Genomic DNA, 22,099 nt, shown 5'->3' with positions numbered 1-22,099 from the left:
GTGTATTTACACATATAGGAAATTGACTTGGTGTGGTTGGTGCATTGGACATAAAACAACAATCGGACATAAAACAACAATATATAAAGTAAGAACAATAAGTTATGGGCACGTGCGGTGCTAAGGTGCCCTGATTTGGTTTCGGGATGGTGCCAATAATATATAAAACCAGGTAGATCTGGCTGCACCAGGAAGCCGGGCTGTCAACAACCACTTTGGTATCATGCTCCTAAATTAGGGAAACTTGGCAGAAAACCTCTCCTAACACACCTTTTACATTCAGAATGGAACCTTATCCTCTCCTGTCTCATACTGGTGTCAATGGAAGTTTGAGACTTTAACTACGAGCAGGTGCCATGTTCAGGTATTTCCCCAACAAGAGCCAGTGACCTGTTTTATATGGCAGGACAAACCCAACTGACCTCACCCTCGGTCTGTTACTCAGGTTGAGCAGGACCTTTAACTTTTATTCACCACACATCTCAGTGGGTCACTCTCGACATTAATAAGGCTCAATGAGGCTCAGTCGACACACGCTCATGAGACTGATGGATTGATAGCTTGTTCACGGGCAGACTGCCTGAAAATCCTTACTCATTCCATCACAGTGCTGAATGACGCAAGTTCTTTTGTTGTCTGGCCGGGAATGCCAGTTGACAGCACTTCTCTTTAGAAGCGCTGCTGTGGGAGGGTTTTTTAAAAGAAAACTTCCATGTTCTCTTTGTCTGAAAGGAGTAGGTGTAAAACAAGGAAGTGGAAATGAGGCAGGAGGAAAACAAAGGAAAAGGGAAACAAGCTCTACGGAACTGTATTTTTCCATGTAATACGGCAACCTTTGAATCAGCTTTGTCAGTATTAATGACAAATAGCCTACTTAGTTATCACAAGTGTTTATCTATGTCTACAGTTCTGTATAGCTATGTATAAAGGTTAGAAAGGATGCCGATGAAGTGTCCAACTTCGCACTTCTGCATTACTTTGTAATACTGTGTTTTTCCAGCGGACACTAGTGTAAGGGCTTCTCTGAGGTTTCTGTTTTTTTTTCCATTGTTAATAAGCTTTATTTTTGATAAATTGATTTTTCCTTACTCTTGTTGAGAGTTAAGAACAGAGGATGTCGTAGCTTGCTAAGCCCTATAAGACCAACTGTGATTTGTGAATACAGGCTATACAAACACAATTTGATTGAATGACTGATTTCAGTCGATATCAACAATTATCATGTCACATAATTTTTTTTTGTTTTATTATTTTTGTTCCTTAGTGAAGGTTGTGGTTTTATACTCTTACTACATGAACAGAGCTTGACAAACACAAAACATTCTTTAAACCTGACCTTCTCACTGTGCTTGTAAAAATAATTAGATGTATATTGATGTATTTGTTTAAAAAATTGCAGGACAGTGCAAAAACAACAGGCTGGATTACTATGAAGTTTGGTTGAAGGAGATGGTGTGGGTCAGGACAGGACCCATTAAATGTTGGTGTGGATCTGGATGAGAGTTTTTTCATTTTCTCCAACAGTGTGAGATTGTGAGGCAAATCTGGATCCAGCGAATTTAAATTTGGTTTCATAAGGTGGCCGTTATTGGGCCTCGGCAGAGGTAGGTGCTCTACTGATCGATATAAAAGTTGATATAGTTCCATTACTTGGATACTAGTTGGAGGGTTGATATCAGTTTGACCTCCATGTGCTCAGTGGACGCACTGGTCAGGGATATATAGTTGGGGAAAGTGTGGAGGCAGTAGCCACAAATAAAAGAGGGGAAACTCCAGGTAATTACAAAGTTGTGTTGTTTAAATTTATTGTGTTGCTGACATGGCAAATGTTGGGTATAGTTTCAATACTAGCTGAGATAGTATGTAAAACACCGTATAGTCTATTTTAACAGTGAATGTCGGCCGTAAACAGGCTTTATTTCAAAACATGAAAGTATTCAAAGATCAGACAGAGATCCAGGATTAGAAACAATGATCAATTTTAATTAAAAACAGTCTATTTTTAATCAAAATATGTAACTGTGTTTCTGATGTCCATCCTTTACCCACATGAAGAAGTGTGGTTGTGTCTTGATCATATATGAACATTCACACACACACACACTTAGCTCACACACACATGCGCACGCACACAAACATGGGCTGACTACTTAATGTTTATTACATGATTCCTCTGATTGTACTGTGAAGCAGAGTGAAGCGGCAGCTTGGTAAAACATCCAGTCACAACCTCGGACACATCTGTTTGCTAACTAGATAGAACAATAGAATACTTTTCTTTACAGCCGTTAGCATTCTCACTTCATCCCCAGGAGATGAAATGTTCTTGATTTGATTCACATATATTTAAGTATTTAGTATTGACCTGAATCACTGATTGTTAAAGTATCTTTACCTCTTTTTTCTTTCCGAAGTGAATTTAAATGTCTGCAATGAAGATGTATGTTTAACGTAAAGTAGAGTCAGAAACAGCTTTGCCAGAGTGCAGAACGTGAATGGAAACCGAAACACAGAAACAATTTGGACATCAGCCGCCTGACAAAATGTTATTTTTTTGTTTGGTTTCCATAGGAACAGTTAAAAAGACTTCAAAAAGGTCAACATTTCAATGTGTAAAAAACAAAAGGAAGAGTCTTTTTCTCAAGTCAAGGTTCCTGTTGCTCCAGCAGACTGCTGACTTCTGCCCAAACAGAGCCCAAACAGAAGAGGAAGAGGAAGGAGAGAAGAGGGCAGAAGAGAAGAGAAGAGTGCAAACCAAAAGAGAAATGTTAAATTTCTTTCATTCTTATATCTCCCTTGTTATCCTCCTTATTTTATATACTGCCAGACAGCTGGTATGGCCCTCCTGACCGGTTTGGGGAATCAATTCTCCACCGGCGTGGGCTCTTGAGGCAGTGCAGCCACTCCCACCGACCCAGACGCTTCTTGCACATGTCCTGCTGGAGTGACCGGCTCTGGCTCTGGCTCTGGCGGCGGCTGGCTGAGGATGACCTGCACCACGTAGTCCCTGGAGATGTTGAGTTGGTCCAAGCGCAGTCTGTCCGTCAGTGGCCGACCTGAGAAAAACCAACGCTGGGTTGCGGATGGCACACCCTCTTGGCTCTGTAGACGCCGCTTCATCATGCCCACTGTGTCCGTGGAGCGCACCGCCAGCCGGAGGTCGCGACCCGTTGATAGCCGCAGCCGAAGCTGGCACTCCCCTCCCGAGCCGGGGTCACCGGCGACGCCCGTGGACGGGTCTGCGGCCCCCGAGTCTGGATCTGAACCGTCCGGGTCATCAGAGCGCTCCTCGATCATGTTGACGGGGGGAGAGAGGCAGTAGACCGGCAACTGGTATCGATTCCCCAGTTCATCGTAACACTCCGTCAGAGCTCCTGGAAGAAAGGAGAAAAAGTGTCAACCCTGAAATCAAAAGATAGCTTTCATCACGTATGATAATGGTTCAGTGAGACAGGAGTCGGCCCCAGAACACTCGCCTCTGACAAACAAGGCTATTTTAATAGTTTGCTCAATCACTATTTCACAGTAAAACAAGTCAAACATTGCCAGCTTGCAGAATCCAATTTGATGTAATGATCCACTGTAGTTTTATGGATGGACATCGTTACTACGGAAACCATGTATATAGTTTGTTTTGGAGTAAAAGATTTTTCATAACACCTTGATTTAACCGAGCTTAATAACATTTTGGCACAATGTTGTTGTATTTAAATAAAGGTGTTATGTGGTATATTTTCATTATTGGTTTCCTTAACTGAAAGTGAAAAGCTCACATCATTTTTCTTCTAAGGAAGCTAAAAATACACTTCACGTACCGCAGTAGTAAATGGAATACAGAAATGAGAGTAGGATTCAGAGATAACAGACTGTTTGGGAGGATCAGAGAGTGAAAGCAGGAGGGAATGTCATGCGCGTGCTGGAGTGTGGTATCAGAAGGCATTGTGTCAGAGTGAAGTTGGTGGAGAGACGGGGAAATAAGCTGTAGTGAAGAGGTCAAATCATTCCGCAAACAGAAACTTAACACTGTGGTATTTGCTAGGGGGGAACCCGGGGGTCTTCAAGGGGATTTCAGACAGGTCCGCTTGCATTGTGGACTTCTGCTTATTATAGTCATGTAATTTTATTGAGGTTATTGTCTTTTGTACTGTGAGGATTACCTGCCCTTGTTTTTAGAGTAATCCAAAGAGAAAGTTTTTTTTATTTCTTTTGTGAAAAGGTCACTGTGCCGCTTGTTTTGATTTATGACTTAAACTGAAACAATCCACTTGACATTATCATTATTTTTGTATGACAGAGATGAGTGAACGGAGGCCCTCATCGTGTCGGCGGCTGCTGTGGTCAAGGTGAGTACGTTGAGGCTAAAGTGAACTTTTTTTAATGCCTGGAACTGTTTGTGTTTGGACAGTTATTAATCCAATTTACAATATTCAGGTTAAAGTGTTACACATGTGTAATAGTGTTTTACAGTGAGGTTTTTCAAACCAAATATTATGTTAAATAATGCTATTCTTGAAATTATAAGGTTTGGTATAATTACATAGAATAATTGAAGTGATATACATGCCAATCATAGGTCATAACATTGGTGAATCTGGGTGTATTAGAAGAGCCAGAAGTGGTACTAGATGAAGAGCAGTTTCACCACAAAACACTGCAACCTAATAAAGCCCTGGCATACCGACGAGGTGACATAATTGGTAAGCATGTTTTTAAAACGTATTAAAGATCTCTGCGATAGCTGAAATATTATCATGTGCTGACTTTCATGAACTTCCGACCTAACTGCTTTCAAGGACATCAATCTGCTTTAATTACAAATGTATTCAATTCCTTTCATGTGCAATTCAAGACACCATAGAGAACAAAAGACCGTTAGAAATGTCTGGTAAACACTGTTCACTGACAGTGTATCAACACACTTTGATACGATTCTCTGTGTCTGTGTCTCACACTTGTTTTTGTTCCAGTTGGCCCCAGCTCAGTGTTTATCCTTGAGCTGTAGAATGCTAATGGCTTCAATGTGGTGCTGATGCTTTTGGTTGTGGGATTTCATTACAAAACAAGAATTCAGCCGACAAATCAACCCTGCACCACATTAAAAATGTTCTTTCCATAGCTAGAAAACACATGTTTATACGAAAACGTCTCTTTGCTGCACTGCTGTTTTGCATAGCCACCAAAACGTTGCATGACTACAGAATATTATTATACAGTGCATACACTGGCATGAGTCTGTGAACATGTTTTTGTTCCATTCACTTTTAGCATTGTCACTGGGTATGTTAGCACACAGTTATGCCAAACCACAGCCGCGCTTTTGACAAATGGAGCAAGTTGAGCAGTATTGTGGTTCTTGTGCAACAGAACTAGACGAGCACATGACTTTCCACAGTCGTTTTCAAACCTTAAAGTCCGAACCAAGCTTTGTGTCTTTGTAGCATTGTTTAAATTGTGATCTGGTTAGTTTTAGTTCACTTTCCAATTTAAAGAGCTACCTAAATAATTTTATATGACATACACACCTTCTGTTGTCCTCACATACGTGGCCTGCGTCTTCACGTATGTGATTCAAGTTACTGAATAATATATTTCATTAATGCAATTGCCAGTGTCATATAATTATGGGTTTACAACCAGGCTCTTGAGTAGGGAACCTGAAGGGCCGACTGGCTCCTAGTATTTCTAATTATTCTTTGAAGCGACATAAAAGCACTAGATTCCCCCCGATTCTTTCAACTCACTATTCAGAATTAAACTTTAATAAAAGCTTGATCACAGCTATTATTATCTACATATTAACATTTAAATAATATTTCAATTACTTTATTAGAGTTTTTAATTGGCTACAGTGGTGGAGTAGGTGTCGATAAGGAATAATCAATCCAAACTATAATGGTGACATAAAAGGTAGGGAAAAATCAACAATAAGATCTGGACCCAACCCGTCCCTGACCTCTGGTGTTAAACACAAACAGGGCGTGGCCTAAAACTGTGAGGGTTGAAAAAGTTAAAGCGATTTGACTGCTGTTTGAATCGTAGTCTCAGATGAGTGCAGCGGTGACATCAGGTCTAGGGAATCTACAGCTGCAACCCAGCATGATCTGATCTGAACCGGTTAATCTACAGAGAGGAACGGAGCAGGACCCAACCCTGCCTGTGTTTCCCAAAGAAACCTTTTAGCTGCTCGGAAATCAGATTCAGGTGAAGCTGTTTTTGCATCTTTAGGAGCTTCAGATTTAGTGCAACTATTAACCCACTAACAGAACAATTATCTGCACCCCTGGTGTCCAACAGGGGATTGCACAAATAAGTAAGAGGAATCACCAGCTAGTTCCTCATTGAATTCCCATAAAAATAAATAAATACATTTAAATCCCATAAAAGGCACTGCTTACCAACTAGTTTATTGACTTCAAATATACTGTACCCATCCTGCTCTTTTTTAGGGGATAATGGGCACAGCTCCATTAAATGTAAGTAAACATGTTTTAAATCACGTTTTCAGCCTTGTAGATTTGTTTGACAGTGGGATTATGCAAAACTTGCTGAACATATTTCCATGAAACTTGGGGGACGGTTGGGACATAGTCCAAGAAAGAACCCATTACATTTTGGCATAGATTCTGACAGAGGGGCGGACCTAGGAACTTTTATCACTCATTTTACATGTTGACATTGGACGTTTTTTGTTGTTGTTTTTTTTGTTTTAATTAATTGGATCTCGATGAAAGAAAATCTGGCATATTCAGAGGACTGATATCTATGTGTGTCCGCACTGTGCAGCAACTTGATTGAATGTTAGAGGACTGTTGGGTCCTGGTTTCAGCCCACTTTTCAAATTATAAAGAATTTGTCATAAATTTCAAATTCAGTTTATGACTCTAACAAATACATTAAAAAAAAAAGGGAAACTGATAATGCATTCTGGAAAAACATCACACCTTCCAGAACTCACATGGACAACACATCACCACAACCCTTCCGTTTCTCAGCAGAGGTAATATGACTCTGTGGTAATGTGAATAAAGACGATGATGCACATCCGCAAAAATGGAAGCCGCAGGAGCTTATAATCACTATGCGAGTTGTTAGACTTCCTGAATCTAAGCCATGTCACTTTAACTGATTTATTCCATGTGAATGCTTGAGTATTCTTTACTCTACGTTGGCGTGTGATTACTTCATTAAATCCTTCTTTCAAAAGACCAAGGACCCTCCACATTTCATTTATTATTTATTGATTCCTTCTCCAGTATATACCTCCTAATGGCAGAAGACTAAACACTAAACTCTGTTGCGGCTGAGATACACTTAGAGGTTCTTTGAATCCTTTTAGCTGCAGGCTGAATGCCTTATAATTCTGTGCTAATTCACTAAAAAGATTATTATCGTACAAGATAGTAAAAATGATAGAACAGAATCCACTGACACAAGCAGAGATGAACAGATATGTTACTACATTTACCTGTTTATGAAACTCGACACTTGAAACCACAGAGGCTATTTAAGACACTTCCTGGGGAAGCTTGACTACACGCTTTAGCTTCTCGATTCTCAAAACCTTAAAAGCGGAGAGCTGGTTTTCAATACCCCGTCGACCAGTGGTAAGAGCTGCTGTTATTAAAAAAAATGACCTGGCAAAGCCACCTCAAAATGTTTGTTCTCCTTTTTGTGGTTGTGTTCCTTGATGGATGTTATCCAAGTAATCTGTAAAGTAGATAATTGACAGCTCTCTGCCTAATCCAGACATTTATATAAATTCAGCCTACACCTGCTTGAACTTGCTGCTTTATCGTGGGGTCTGTTAACACTTTTTAAGCTACAGAGACATGGACGCTTTTCTAAAAACCAGTATCCGAATGAAACTGATGCACAGATTAGGCTTTTAAAAGGCAACAAACCTTCTGTGCAGTTGTAACATCCTGATTCATTTTCAATGTTGAACATTTAGATCCAATATGTGTGAGTGTTTAGCAGATGAGGTGGCAGTAACTTCGGAATGCCCTTGCCAACCTGAATAGCACTCAGAGGAGTATATACCTCAGTCAAGGCCCAACAGCCCCCTCATGAAACCACATATAAATTCACTAGATCTGGATTTTTATTTGGATCCACAACAAACTAAACACACTCATAAATATCAGTCTCTTAAACATGTCTGATATTATTTATCAAGATCAATTAATCATCCTCTGAGAAGAAAATCTAAATAAATGCCCTAAAACAGTGGGGCAGAGGCAATTCAACAAATATATACAGTAAAATAAATTGTTTTGACAAAATAATCAAATTATTTACAAATTTTCAATAAACTAGCCCAACAATTAACATCTGCAGCCCTTTGAAGAAATCCTCTAACACTGAGCTCATGGGTTTTTCTTGGGAGGAGGGTGTTAGTTCAAATTCTTTTGAGTTTGGTAATCAACTGCACAGAGTCCACCCAACTGATATTTGATGGAAAGTAAAACAAACACTGTCTGCTGGGTATCAGTTGCCACTGTGAAAAAATGTGTGTTACCGTGCGGCAGTGTGATGCTGGCCCCGTCGAGGATGGCCTGAGCCAGCAGGTGGTCACTGCTCTCAAAGGCGCTGGCCGCGGCCCGCAGCGCATCCCAGATCTCCTTCCGGCCCTCGAAGGCTGGCGCAGTATCCCAGAACTCATCTCTCTTGCTGCGCAGCTGGCCTTCAGTCATCGGGTAGTCACTTTTCCATTTAGGCCGCTCTCTCTTCAGGGGCTGGTTACGCCCTAGAGCCACTGGGAGGGAGGGAAGGAGGGATGGAGAGGAAAGAAAGCAAAGGCAAAAGCAGGAGGGCAAGAAAGAAAAAGACACAGAATGAAAGTGAGGGTGGGATGATTAGAGGGAGGGGAAGAAAGAAAAACACGGGAGGGAAGGATAACCAAGATAAGTAAATAAATATGGATGGAGGGAGGGAAGGAGGAGAAATTAGACAGACGTGAAATGGAAGATGACAGAAAGAGAATTCAAATGATGGAGGAAAAAGAGAAGAGAAATAAGGAGAATTAGGATTTATATTAGTTTTTTAGGATTTAGGAAGTACATAACTAAGCTAAAATAACAGATTGACAGATTAAAACACACACACACACACACACACAAACACAAGTGTTCAGTTACAAATCCCTATATGTTAGCAGGCTTCAAACATCTGCAGCATGAACAACACCATCTGGATCACCACCGAAGGGGACAACAGGTACAGGACGGTGTGTAGTGTGTGTGTGTGTGTAGTGTGTGTCGTGTGTGTGCAGAATGTGTTTGTTTGTGCGACACAAGAGACGGAGGAGAGGAGAGACGAGGACGACGGATCGAGGTGTTGAGTTACACCTGCTGCTGGTACACATGTACGCTGATGATCACATGGTGTGGGCTGATAACACCAACCTTCAACTGACTGTTTGTAGTAAATAAGACCTTGAACAGTTTACACTCACTTTATCTTAATCCTCATTTTGGCCCATTTGTATAACAAGGTATTGCACATGAATAGCCTGCAAGGGCTAGACACTGTTTAGGGACAGTAGGTAAAATAAGTCCTTGGTTAACAAAGTAGAATTAGGATTAGACTTGAATAACACACGAGGGGAGAAATACAGGTGTTGCAGCATTAAACTCAAATAGATGAAACATTAATCCTCTTACTGGTTCAAATGAAAATGGATTATGAATATTGAAGTATTCTGAAGCAGCATACACTTAAGTCACAGGGATCTGCCTGTATTAGTACCACCCTGACTGCACAGACACATCTATACTCCTGCACTACCTTACTTTCCAGGTCTTCGCACAAAAATCTACTAATTTACCTTTAAACATCAGTGTAGTTGACCGTTTCTAAGTAGTTCCCAGGAATTCTTAGGAGATATATTTGGCAAACCTTGTGTGGTCATTTTAAACAAAATATGCTTGAACTGGGTAAACCTGGTTATGACACCCGCTTTGGGGAAAGCAGAATGTGTTTAGGTCTAATTGCCTTGTCTCTGTCAGCATAAAGCGAGGTGTCAAGTACCAGCTGTTTGGTTGCATCTGTTTATAACACAGCACGAACTCTTGTTGAGACACACTTCACAGGGATCGCCGGAACCTGTGAAGTGGGACATCTAGACAAACAGGAAGTCTGGGAGACGCAAAAAAATGACGACATGAAGGAAACAGACCTCGGTATGTGATCAGTCCCCAGATCCCGACCCAGATCTCTAGATCTAAACATAATATCCAGTTCTATCCAGCAACCTTTCTGCATGAATCTTTGCAACATCGTCACATGGAGGCAGAACCGGACCAGCCCTCACACAAGAGCCCTAATGTAATGCTTAATGATTGTTTTAACCACTGACTGTAAAGATGGAAGGTGGATGTCTCCACTTCCTGCCACTATCCATAAAGGAAGCTATAATTTCCCAGCTATGAACCCCGTCATCTTGAGCATTCGGAGCTGAAGTCGATAGTGAGGTCGTGTCCGTACACAAGACCATAATGTTAATTACCTTGTTTCAAGTCGAATTTGAATGTCGGGGTTTACGAACACTAATTTTTTACTTTGAAGAATTGATCCCCGTTTACTTCAATTGAATCGGATTTGGCTGCAACGCTGTTTAAAGTGTTTTGTGGACTCAAACACTTCAACCACCCCTCCATTGACACAGTTGTGCGTAGATAATGAGTGAATTTTCAGTTTTGGGTGAACCATCCCTTTAATATGGAGGAGGCCGGCTTTATGACCTTTTACTGCAGCCAGCCACCAGGTGGCGATCCAGACACTTCGGCTTCACTTTTGGATAGCCGGCACGTCATCCATCTTTAAATAGTCTCTACGGTGTTAAACACTAACCCCAATTTATCATGTCACCAGAAATCAATTTAAAACGAAAAATAAACATTCCAACCCTATTTGAATCCACTGTAAGAGCCACTGCTTGAGTTATTACACCGCAGGGCTTTAGGGACACCATGCAGGAGTGGTTATTAATCGATTATTACAATAAACTTTAAGTTTCTCATGCAGCATGGAGCCCAGTGCTCTCAGGCCTTGTTCCCTCATCACAACCACAGTGTTTAGAGCTCACTCCCTTCAGCCTGCCTGCACGTTCTACACCTTCCATCAGTGATCCTGCACCGATCAGCCGGGGACAACAAAGGCCAAAGCATCAGTGTCAGCGCGTCAGAGCAGACAGGGGGGGGGACCAGACTGTCCCTCTGCCTGTCTGGGACCCATATGTGTTCTGCAGCTAGCAGGCTATACCCGGGCTAGGCTTTAGCCCGGGCTAGCTCGGCAGGACATCAAAAAAGAACAAAGGGAGTCAGCGTAGCAGAGTAAACACCCCCCCCGGGTCTGACAGGGGGGCCTGCGGCGAGCGGAGGGGGCCGATGCCCGGGGAGGGCTGCGGGCTCTGCGGGCTCCGTCTCCGGCTCTGTCTGGCTCGGGTTGAGGGGAAGGGAAGAGCGACCCCCCTCCTCCTGCTCCTCCTCCTCCTCCTCCACCTCCTCCTCCACCAGGCAGGACAACATGCAGACAAGCCTAGAGGAAGCGAACCCTCCACCTCCACCCCCCTCTCTCCCACCCCCCCCCATAAAGACCCCCGATAAGCCCGGTGAGTTACCTCCGGTTCCGTCCGAGTTCTCGTTCAAGCTGCCCGAGGAGTCGTGGTGGCTCCCGACACAGCCACCCATGGATGTTTCGGCGGAGCAGCCCGGGCTAGGTAGCTCACCCCCCGGCCCACAGCTCCAGCTACATCCAGCGAGCCCCCCTCCTCTCTCTCTCTCTCTCTTTCCTTTTCCCCCTCTCTTCCCTCCCTCTTCCCTTCCCTCCCTTTCTGCTTTCTCCTCGTTCCCTCCCCTCGCTTCCTTCCTTCCTCCCTCCCTCCCTACCCTCTTCCTCGTCTCCTTCGGGTTGCAGCGGCGGGCATCATCTTCTTCCTCTCTGTGGGGAAGGCGGAGAGAGAGAGAGAGAGAGAGAGAGAGAGAGAGAGAGAGAGAGAGAGAGAGAGAGAGAGAGAGCGAGAGAGAGAGAGAGAAACAGAGAGAAACAGAGAGAGGGAGGGGGGAGAGAGAGGGGCAAGGTGACCGAGAGAGGAATAAGGGAGAGAAAAGAGACACGGAACAATGGAGAAGTGCACAGTGTTTAAAAGGAGGATGCTTCTTCTGTGGGGTTTGAACACATGTTGACTTCACTCTGGTGACATGAACCTGATCAATGTTCAAGAAGACCAACACTAAGAAGACTGCCCACTTCCATTATGTTCTATTCTGTCTTCACTTCTGCACAGTTTCTATCAATCAATCAATCTATTGAGTATTTTTCATGTTTTAACAAAGATAGGACACGTTTAACAGCATAAAGAGCATGTTCTAGAGACGGAGAGCTGCCTATTCCGTTATCCTATATCGTAAGATAACAAGTACATTTTACAGCACACAATGACAATTTGCATTTTGTTATTTTATTCTATTCTATTGTTTTACATAAGGTTTCAGCAATTAGACAGTTTTGTTTGCAAACAAAAAGCCAATAAGGTTTATGAAAGGTAACAAGTATATTTGACAGCATTGAGCGAAATGTACTTCTGTTTTATTCTAGTCTCTCTTGAATCGACCAAATATAATATATAGCTCTTTATTCATTTTACTATGTGTTTTTTTTTTTTTTATTTAACAACACACTTATAATGTTGTTATTGTTCTATTTTATTCTTTTTACTTCTAATCTGCTTAATAGTTTTTCATTATGTTGTCAACTTGTCTTCTCTGTGGTCTCTTTATCTCTGCAGTGCGAATGCTGCAATGTTACACCAGAGGAGCCCACTCCTGCCTGGTCACTATCTTTAGGACTGTTCTGAACAGACTTGAGTGTAACTTGACACACTGGCAAACACACGCACACACACCCAGGCACTCACATGTATCCGTGCGCACACACAATAGCAACAGGATAGCAAGGGTACATTTACAACTAAGCTGTCTGGAATTACAATTATTTCCCATTGCTGGCAACAGAATGCCGACATTTTTACATGATGTAACACATGACTTGACATGTTGCTACACACTCTGTGATCAAGGTCACAGCTGGAGATCCAGTAGAATGTTCTCTACTGTATTTCCACTTGAAAAATCATATTCAGGAGTCAAAGAATAGCCCCATGTCAGAATGATATGACCAGGTGTTGTTTTAGTCAGAAATGAAGGTCCAAGGATTGAGATTATTTAGAAAATAATTAGGTTTTCAGATATATTCTCAAACCTCCATTGTTAAGGGATTAAAAGGAAATGCCACAGTTTAACTCACAGAATTCCTCTGTTCCCTGTAGCATTGTTAGAGTCCACAGTAAGTAGTCAAATGTTACTAAGACAGACTGTTCAAGGCAAGAATAGGCTATTAAATAAAAACACTGTGTGACAAGTTCTTTTGTGAGCGCTATAGTGACCTCTAGTGACTTCAGATTAGAGGTAAGAAAAGAAAATGTGTAAGTTTAATGGCCGTTGCAGTAAAAGTCTGCCTAAATCAAATTAATGAAACCTGAAGAACTGCATCTTGATATCACTTTTACAATTTTGCAATTTAAGTGACAGAAGTAGGTTGTGGTGATAAACAGATTGGAAATATACATGTGTATGCACATGTCTCCATTGTCTCAGCAGACATGAAAAACACTTTGTCCAGTGTTTACTTTGCTCAGATAGTATTTGTGCTCAAACGTTTTCCTGCCAAGAATCAATAAACAGTGTCTTCAAAGGAGGCAGCTTTGATCAAGGTCAGTCTGTCATGTGACTGATATTCACAGTAATACAAAAATAATAAATGTACTGTCATCTTCTTGGATTGTTCCAGTAGATGGTGCTGGAGAGTTTTAATTGCAGCATAAAGGTATGCGTGGTGTGTACTTGTATCTTTAGTGTAGACATTTTGTCTGGTCCTAACTTTCTTAAAAGGATGTTTAAGGGTTAAGACGTGAATTTAGTGTTGGGGTTAGAATTAGGGTTAGTAAACCTAACCTGTTTCCTTAGAAATGATACAGGAGGTGCACCATCCTTCCCTCATACACTCCCTCCCTCTAGTCCCAGGCCCACTGGCTGGTATGACCACATGTCCTTCCATAGCCCAAACCCATTGGGGTTAGGCAATCAGCTGATATGGTTAAGAATAGGGTGAAGGGTTATGGGAAGCACTATAACAAATAGTGTCCTCACTAAAGCCATAATAACCTAAACTACCTGGAACTAATAGTAGATTCAAATTGGGCTGGGGAAAAAAGACAAGCAACATTAACAGTACATATTCAAACCAGCAATGCCAGACTTAAAGTAAAGGAACAGCTCGATCGATCCGCTGAAACAAAACACTAGTACTGGACCGGGTAGGATTCTTCAAGTACTACTCCTCCAAGCAGGGACTTTTCAGGGGGTAAAAAGATTCCCTGGAACCTAATTTATTTAATCGTTTCTGCAAAGATGCCAAGTTCCTGCGGTGGAAATGCAGTGTAAGATTGAAGTATAACCATGTGTGTGTGTGTGTGTTTGTGTGTGTGTGTGTGTGGAGGCTTAACAGTGCTGTCCACATCCTCAAGACATTAACTTAAAAATTCTCAGAGGTTTTTCCAACTGAAGCTCTGACACTTTTTTATACATTTTTCCATTTTTTAAAAATGAATAAATATATTGGACCTGCTCTACAACTTAAGAGTAGTTACATTAATACCCATGGTCCTTTCAGCACATGTCCATTGGCCATCATGTCCGATGTCGAGTATCCAATGAGCCCACTTATATGCCCTTAAATAATAAAAAAAGAAAACATGGATGATATAATAGAAGCTGAGAAGGACGTCAAAAGAGAGAGATGCTGTGTAAGGGAGCAAAAGATTCAAAATTCTTCACAGTGACAATATTCCCTCCACTCTCGGTTTCCTCTGCAAGCAAACAATCAGCCACAAAGCATAATTTTCACACTGGTAAAAAATTCAATAAACAAAAGTGGCAGACTTCTCCAGACATTGACCAGCAGTCATTTCTTCTCATAGCCCTTTGAAGTCAAGTCTTCTTTATCCGACGTTTCTCTCTAATCTCTGTCTGTGCTGCTTCTTTCACTACCCCCACCCTTTCTTCTCCCATTCATCCTCTTCGTCAGTGTTTTCTATTTCTTCTTTCTCTTTCATCAAGGCAACAGTGTAGCGGACATCGAGGTTAACAGGCTTGTCATTGATTTACTCTTAGCTGTTCGTTTCTGTCGCCGTCCCAAACTCTGCAGCCGCACATCTGCCCTATTATCTCTGATGCTCCAATTCACGTCATCCGTCCTTTTGAAGATGTTCAACTGCCCCATCTGTGTTGAAGATGGGGCTGCGAGTGGGTCCATTGATTTACTGTTATCTGCCAAGTGCTCCCCCCCCCCCCCACAATCTGAGCCAGTGTAACCACAGAATGCATTTGATGAAAGACTGGAGAGATTGGGCTGCCTGGTGCTTTAAATGCATTCACATCCAGCTGTGTGTGAAGCAGGCTGACGGACAGCACACAGTTGATTGTCCATTCATGGAGTTGCTATTACCTCCTTCTACAGTGCTGACTGAAACCCTCACTGATTCTTAATGGTGTCACAGTTCCCTGATGAAGCAAAGAGATGGAGATAGGGGACGGGATGAAGGCCGAGTGGAGAATTAGGTCAAGTTGACCCTGAGGATGTAAACGTTATTCAGCCTAAGAGGCTCCGTGAAGCCAGGCCACTTTGTTTGGCCCTTCCCCAAATTTGTTCCCTCTTTTTTTGTTATATGACTGTCTGTCATCCCTGTGCAACCCACCAAACAAAGGTAGTGCTATCTCTTGCTTTACTTAGACCCTTGATTAAGTTTTCTAAATGTATGCAGATTACAAAAAACGACACTACTTAGTTTAATGTATTGGCCTTAATAGAATCCTCGTGCCAGTGTGAACAGCACAGCACTGTAGCCACCAGGGGGCAATCAAGATGATTTGGCTTCACCTTTGGGGAGCCGTAATGTTGTTGCCTCCAGCATGCTCTACTCAGGCGCCACCTCTCACTTGAACATTCCAGACATTTTTCTGATGTAAACATGTCTGTCCCACACAATCTCCTGCTGTGTTCTTCGTAGTCGAAAGGCCAATCCCGGAAAGAATTAGTAAAATTGTGTTTTTCATGTCCGAAAATAGTTATATTCAACTTGGACTGACCTACTTCACCAAAAACCTGAGCTGTTTGAGGACACGCCCCTTTTAAATGTCTACCAAGCTGCTACAACTCTGAGTAAGAATGTAAGTTTCTAAAAATATGTTCTCGTCTGACAAAGATGATTCGAAACCATTCAGTGCTAAACTAAATGATGTTTCTGTCGAGGATCTACACAGCCGAGTTGCTATTTGTGCTGTGAGATACATTAACTTGAATCCACAGTGATTTTAGCCTGCAGCCTGATGTGAAGGAGCTTGAGGAGTTGCTGCTTTGTTTGTGTTGGTGCTTTAATGAAGTGTCATGTCACTGATACTTTATCAGACTGTTTAGTGTGTTACCACAAAGACAATAGTTCTGAGTCATGAGACCATAACAGATGTCCAGCTTGGAGAAGTTCAGTGCTAATACATCAACGCAACCATAATTAAACTGGACTTAAATTACCATAGTGAGTGAGCTCAAAGCATTGTTTTGACTTTGAGAGCGAGAGAGTGAAAGAGAGGGAGACATGATGGGAATTTCTCGCACTCGAGCCGACCTCCTCTTACTAATTTTGGGCATTAGTGCTGCAGTCCTGGTAGCTTATAAGTCTTATCATTCCAGAGTCTGTCTTGCTCTCGCTTATTGTCTGTGTGTGTATGTTTGTGTGTTTGTGTGTCTGGTTGTGTGTGTGTGTGTGTATGCATTTTTGTTACCTCTTTGGGACCTTTTCTGGTATAAACACTGACATTGTTGGGATCAGTAGTCCTCATGGGGTCCACATGCCCCACCAAATGAGGCAAGACATCATTTCCGTGGTCCTGGGTGAAGTTGGTTAAGGAATGGTTATTGTTCTCCCTCTGGAGTCCACAATAATGCTTCCTGGTTTAAACATTTTTCAGGTAGGTCTAAATGAAGTGAAGGTAAAGTTCAGTCTGGAAGACTGTCTTCTTGCCTACTAAGTCACATGCACACTTCCTGCTATCTTCGGGCTCTACTAGGTCATTCTCTCTTGTCATCCAATCAAAGCCAGACATGCCGGCCTTGAGTCAATCACTTGTAGGCTGTTGAAAATATTCTTTCTCCCTACCGTCTGTTCAGTACCGCGATCATAGAGTGACCCAATGTCACCCACGTGCCACCTCAAATCTGGTTACCATGTCATCTCCCTTCAACTGTCCAATCATAAGTCCTTCATCAGACGTCCCAGCCTCATGCTCCAGTCTCCGTTACAGGGTGTGTATGTGTCCTCATGGGGTCACACCCATGGCGTGATTATAGAGCCCAGAGGTTTAGCAATAATCAATGCACGCCTATTCCACGGGACTGCTTCCACGATCCTCTACTTCCTGCATGATGCTCTATCTACTTCACTATCTGTTCACAATAAATTAAATTAAGAGTGAAATATACTCATTCTCATTCATGACTCTCCACAATGATTGGAAGTAAATGCAGGGTCCTAACAAGGATAGATGTGCAATCAATGCATATATGTGTGTGTGTATGTGTAGAGGAGCCCACACAGATCTGACATGTTATGGTAACGCTCAGTGATGGAGATTTGTGCGTAGGCTTGCTCCACTTCAGATTCACACACCACCTATTGTGTATGCTCCAATCGCTCAATAAAGACAACTATAATCTGTGTTAATGTAAACCTCTACACTCAATACATCACTACTCTGTGCAAGTACCCTCAAAAGTGTCACTGATGTCCAAGACAAACCTGCTTACATAACCTCACTGCTGTGTCTTCTGCTTTGGGACAGTTGGGGTATGTTGAGGTGTGAATTTAGTTATTTTTTAATACTGAGTATGTATGTATATAAAAAAGGACGCTGCAAATCCCTCTACTTTTGGTGATCGCTTTACTTTCTAATAATCAAATAAACCTATCTCTACAAAATCATGTGCCTTCATGGTTCCCAGACAAAAAAATCCTATTGCTTTTGAGTTTGAATCCCGTCCCATTCCTCTATGACCATGCAAGTCAAATTTGTCACTTTGACTAAAATGTTTTTTCAACTACTGGATGAGTTGCCATTGATTAAGACGTTGATGGTCTTATCAGGATCATTTTTGATCATCTAACTTTAGTGATCTGCTAACTGTTAATCCAGTGACATGTCAGTTATAAGGTTTCTGTGTAACACACCAAAGCCTCTGCTTGAGGCATTATAGCATAGTCTAAGAAAATGGACATTTAATAATCATAATTATGATCATGACTATCAGGACTGTGGCTAATTGTCTTTGCTTAAAGCTGCTGGGGTTCTTTGAATTTGTCCCATACAATGTTAATTGGTGATAAACCTTGGGGACAAGAGGATGAAATGATCCAGCATATGTGAGAGATCAATATTGTATGGAGATTACAAATATCATCGTAGTTTAGCCACTCATTATACATAAACATTTGCTTTGGTTAATTGTTTTTTTGGTTGCTCACTTTATTTTTACTGCAGTAAGCCTCATGATCAGCAGAGCTACAGGCGAAACTAGCGAGAAGAAGAAGAGAGCGGTTGTGCGTTACGCCGTATTTAAATGGAATATCTAGATGTCTTGAAACGCTACAAACATTTATGTCCACAATATTGTGGTTATCAAATGAAAAAGCACAAAAGTAGATCAAAAGGCATGCATATATCATTTATAGCAACATTTGTTTTCAGATTTTCATATATATATATATATTTTTATTTTATTTAGTTTCTTCTCTATTTTTCTACCGTTATATTTTATAGCATTGCCCTCACTGCTGAGCTGACCTGTATTGTCCAACACTTTTCATTCTACTGTTGACCTTGTGTTAACTTGAGTATGACAATAACATTTTAAAACTGTCTTTCTACTAACTTTGTTCATTTGTTCTTTGTCTCTACATGTGTCCGATGGAATAAGCAATGCTATTTAGCTGTGGAAAAATCCAGCCCACTCTGGCAGAGCGTAAAGGGCAATTAGCAACATAATGAAATAAACCAGCAGAGTCTCCTGTTTGACAAGAGAAGGATTAAACAGATATTTCAGCAATTGGTAGCCTGGTACAAAATGTCTACAGATGAACGTCATGTCCAGGAAGTTTCAAAAGCACTTTTGCTGAGATCGGATTCACATGTCAGGTATGCAGACATGGAATGACGGTGTGCATGTCCTCCTTACACATGGATCGGCATTATTCCTCTCCCCATGAATGTGCACATCGCCGTCGTGTGCGTCACATCTGGATTGCCTCCCGGCGACACAAAAATGTGATCAGCCTGCACCTCCATGTCTTGTTTGGTTTATTCTGTGGCACTGTGAGTCAAATTGGATTTTGCTGTCGGAGCTGCCTCCTAATGCGTCCTGGCATGATTGGACAATAAAAGTCACAATGAAACGCCAGACAGCCAGCGTGAAATCGAGTGGCTCAGTATCCAGCCTCCTGGTTGCCGTGGGGCTCAGTCTGCATGCGTCTAAATAATGATCTTATCCTCAAATAATTATACCCAATCGGGTTAGATTTAACGTAATATGATGTTAACACACAATGATTGTAGAGCAGCTTCTTAAGAGTGATAAGCCCCTTATGAGATGTATAAACCAGTCTGGTGACATAAGAAATGCATATTGTTTTGCAAAAGCAACAGATGAAGTGATTTTGTCTTTATTTCCTCAGTGGAAAAATAATTGGAGGTATAACTTTGGTGATTATGGGTGTCAGTAAACCACTGTTAACAGGACATTAGGTGCATCTGCATCATTAACTTCATATTGAGAGAATTGAAGTGAAAATTGAATGTAAAATAAGTGGATGAAAACGGCACCAAACTCACAGCATGATTAAACATTTGCAGAAATTGCATTTAAACTCTGTGTGGCGTTAACCGTTGGGTTCAGGTCAGATCTCAGTTGGACCGTGGATGACACACACGGCCAACAGCGCTCGCCAAATGGAATACAGACCGACAGCAGGACGGACTATCAAGGATATTTAACTTCCTGTGCTTCCCTGGAACTGTACCATGGACCCAAATGCACATACATCCACCGGCAGGATGGGTTGCAGAGACATATTTATTGTCACAGGCCACACAAGGGGTTTCCCATGCATGCGGATGTGCATATGCACATGGATAAACATACATGGACTCACACATTCACACATTCAACCTGTTGCCAAGGCCGCCCAGTCAGCTTACGTGACACCATATGTTGCAGTGTTGGGAGCATCACAAGTGGTGAGCTACTAACATGTCAAAAGCTGCGACACACTAACTTCCCCTTAATAACAAATTATTAAACACACACACAAACACACACACACATGCTTCTTAAAGTGCGTTTCGGCCCATGGTATCTATTAAACAACTAAATATTCTTACCTTCTGCTCTTTATTGTGATGCTAGGAATATTTCCTGAAGGTCCAGAGGTGACTGTAAAACACAATTTAATTAGTACATTAGCATCTTAAAACACATTCTGTTTGTAAAATTACCGTGGGATGGTCCCAACATTGACATTGTACAAATGCAAATGTCTGCAACCCTTCTTTTTTTTTTACTTGTAACCACTTCAGCAAACAAGTGCAGAAGTTAATATCTTAGTCATTTCCAAGAAAGAAAAAAGTATGTGTATGTGTGACCTGTAAACTGAACATAATATGCAAGAAATATGATTTATAGAATAAAATATCAATCAAATGGTTTTGTTTAAATTCTTCTCTGAGCTGGAAAAGCTGGATGGGATCACCTGCTCTCCTCAGTACCATATGGATCTGTCATGTAAATCTATACAGACGGTAAATGACCCTGAGCTGAAGACTGTTATAGCTCCGACCAAGGCCACAAACACCCTCCCCAACCTGAGAGCTTGTGACTGCTGTTAGTGGGGAGGTTCATGTTAGGATTTGTGTCGCACCAAGACTTGTTAGCATTACATCTTCGGCCATGATCATCTGTAAAGGTTAAGTCTGTGTTTGTAGGACAGCGGCTGTATTAAACATACCTTGCACCGCCTAAAGAATCACCGCTATAGCCTACTGTTTACTGTGGAGAATATGGTGCAGCTCAGCAAAGGTATCACTTGACAGGCCTCACCTAATCTATCATACATGTTTAGCGTCTTTCCCTCTCCATCTTGACGCCGCCTTGTTTGGTTTGGGCTTTTTTCTGGGTTTTCAGTTGAGTTCAAACCAAATTAACAAGTGTAAAAAGTGCCTTAGACCACAGTCGAGACCAAAATCTGGATCCACCTAACCATGTTTCAGTTCGTCAACGGTATGAAAACACTTTATGGATAGTTGGCAGTTGCCGAAAGTTGAGACAGCGTCAAACAAAAGAAGAAGAAGAAAAAGAAGCTGAAGCTACACTAGTTCCTCCAGAGTTGCCCAGGATCACAGGATTGCTTGCAGCTACAGCCAGGGAAAAACAGCCTGGCTCCACGGGCAAATCAAATCTGATAGAATAACAGATTAGATCTCATTTGTGTAAAACTCTTTGACCTTAGCTTTCTTCTCAATACGCATCTATGTGTATGTAAATAAATAAAGAAATTATGTGCTTTCATTTCAACAAATACCACAGCAGAAGGGATCAGGGCCGTGATCTCGGACCAACAGTCTCATTTGCCTTTTCTCGCTGGCTCGGTTTGTGACCACAGGATGACGTGTGAGCGAGATAGCGGCGCCTTATTTATAGACCAAAGCTAAAGTTGAGTCATGTTGTGGCTGGACGGTGTTGTGCTCGTTCCCATAACAAATGTGTGTGTGTGTTGTCATTTAGGTGCAACCTCAAGTTCTCATGGACTAAAGAGTAGTTTAAAGTCGAAAAAGGCAAATTATAACCTCAGACTGTTGATGGATGTAAAAACCTGGTGATCACTTTCAGTTTGTGAGAGCTGTTTTTCCCCTTTCAGCTCCGGTTTGATAGCTGCCAG

At 41.8% G+C, this 22,099-nt stretch overlaps 1 protein-coding gene across 1 annotated transcript; it reads right to left on the bottom strand.

Annotated features, from left to right (window-relative positions):
- Positions 1 to 1,963: 1,963 nt before the first annotated feature.
- ubtd2 (ubiquitin domain containing 2) lies at positions 1,964 to 11,720 on the bottom strand. Its single transcript, XM_061086207.1, has 3 exons — positions 11,621 to 11,720; positions 8,519 to 8,755; positions 1,964 to 3,374 (listed from the first exon to the last, which is right to left on the bottom strand). The coding sequence occupies exons 1-3, from the start codon at positions 11,688 to 11,690 to the stop codon at positions 2,863 to 2,865; spliced, it is 819 nt and encodes a 272-aa protein (XP_060942190.1). The 5' UTR covers positions 11,691 to 11,720; the 3' UTR covers positions 1,964 to 2,862.
- Positions 11,721 to 22,099: the final 10,379 nt, after the last annotated feature.

This window comes from Limanda limanda, chromosome 14 (genome assembly GCF_963576545.1).
Source record: "Limanda limanda chromosome 14, fLimLim1.1, whole genome shotgun sequence".
Lineage (NCBI taxonomy): Eukaryota > Metazoa > Chordata > Actinopteri > Pleuronectiformes > Pleuronectidae > Limanda > Limanda limanda.
The sequence above is the reverse complement of the archived record's forward strand: the minus strand, read 5'-3'. Positions and strand labels throughout refer to the sequence as shown.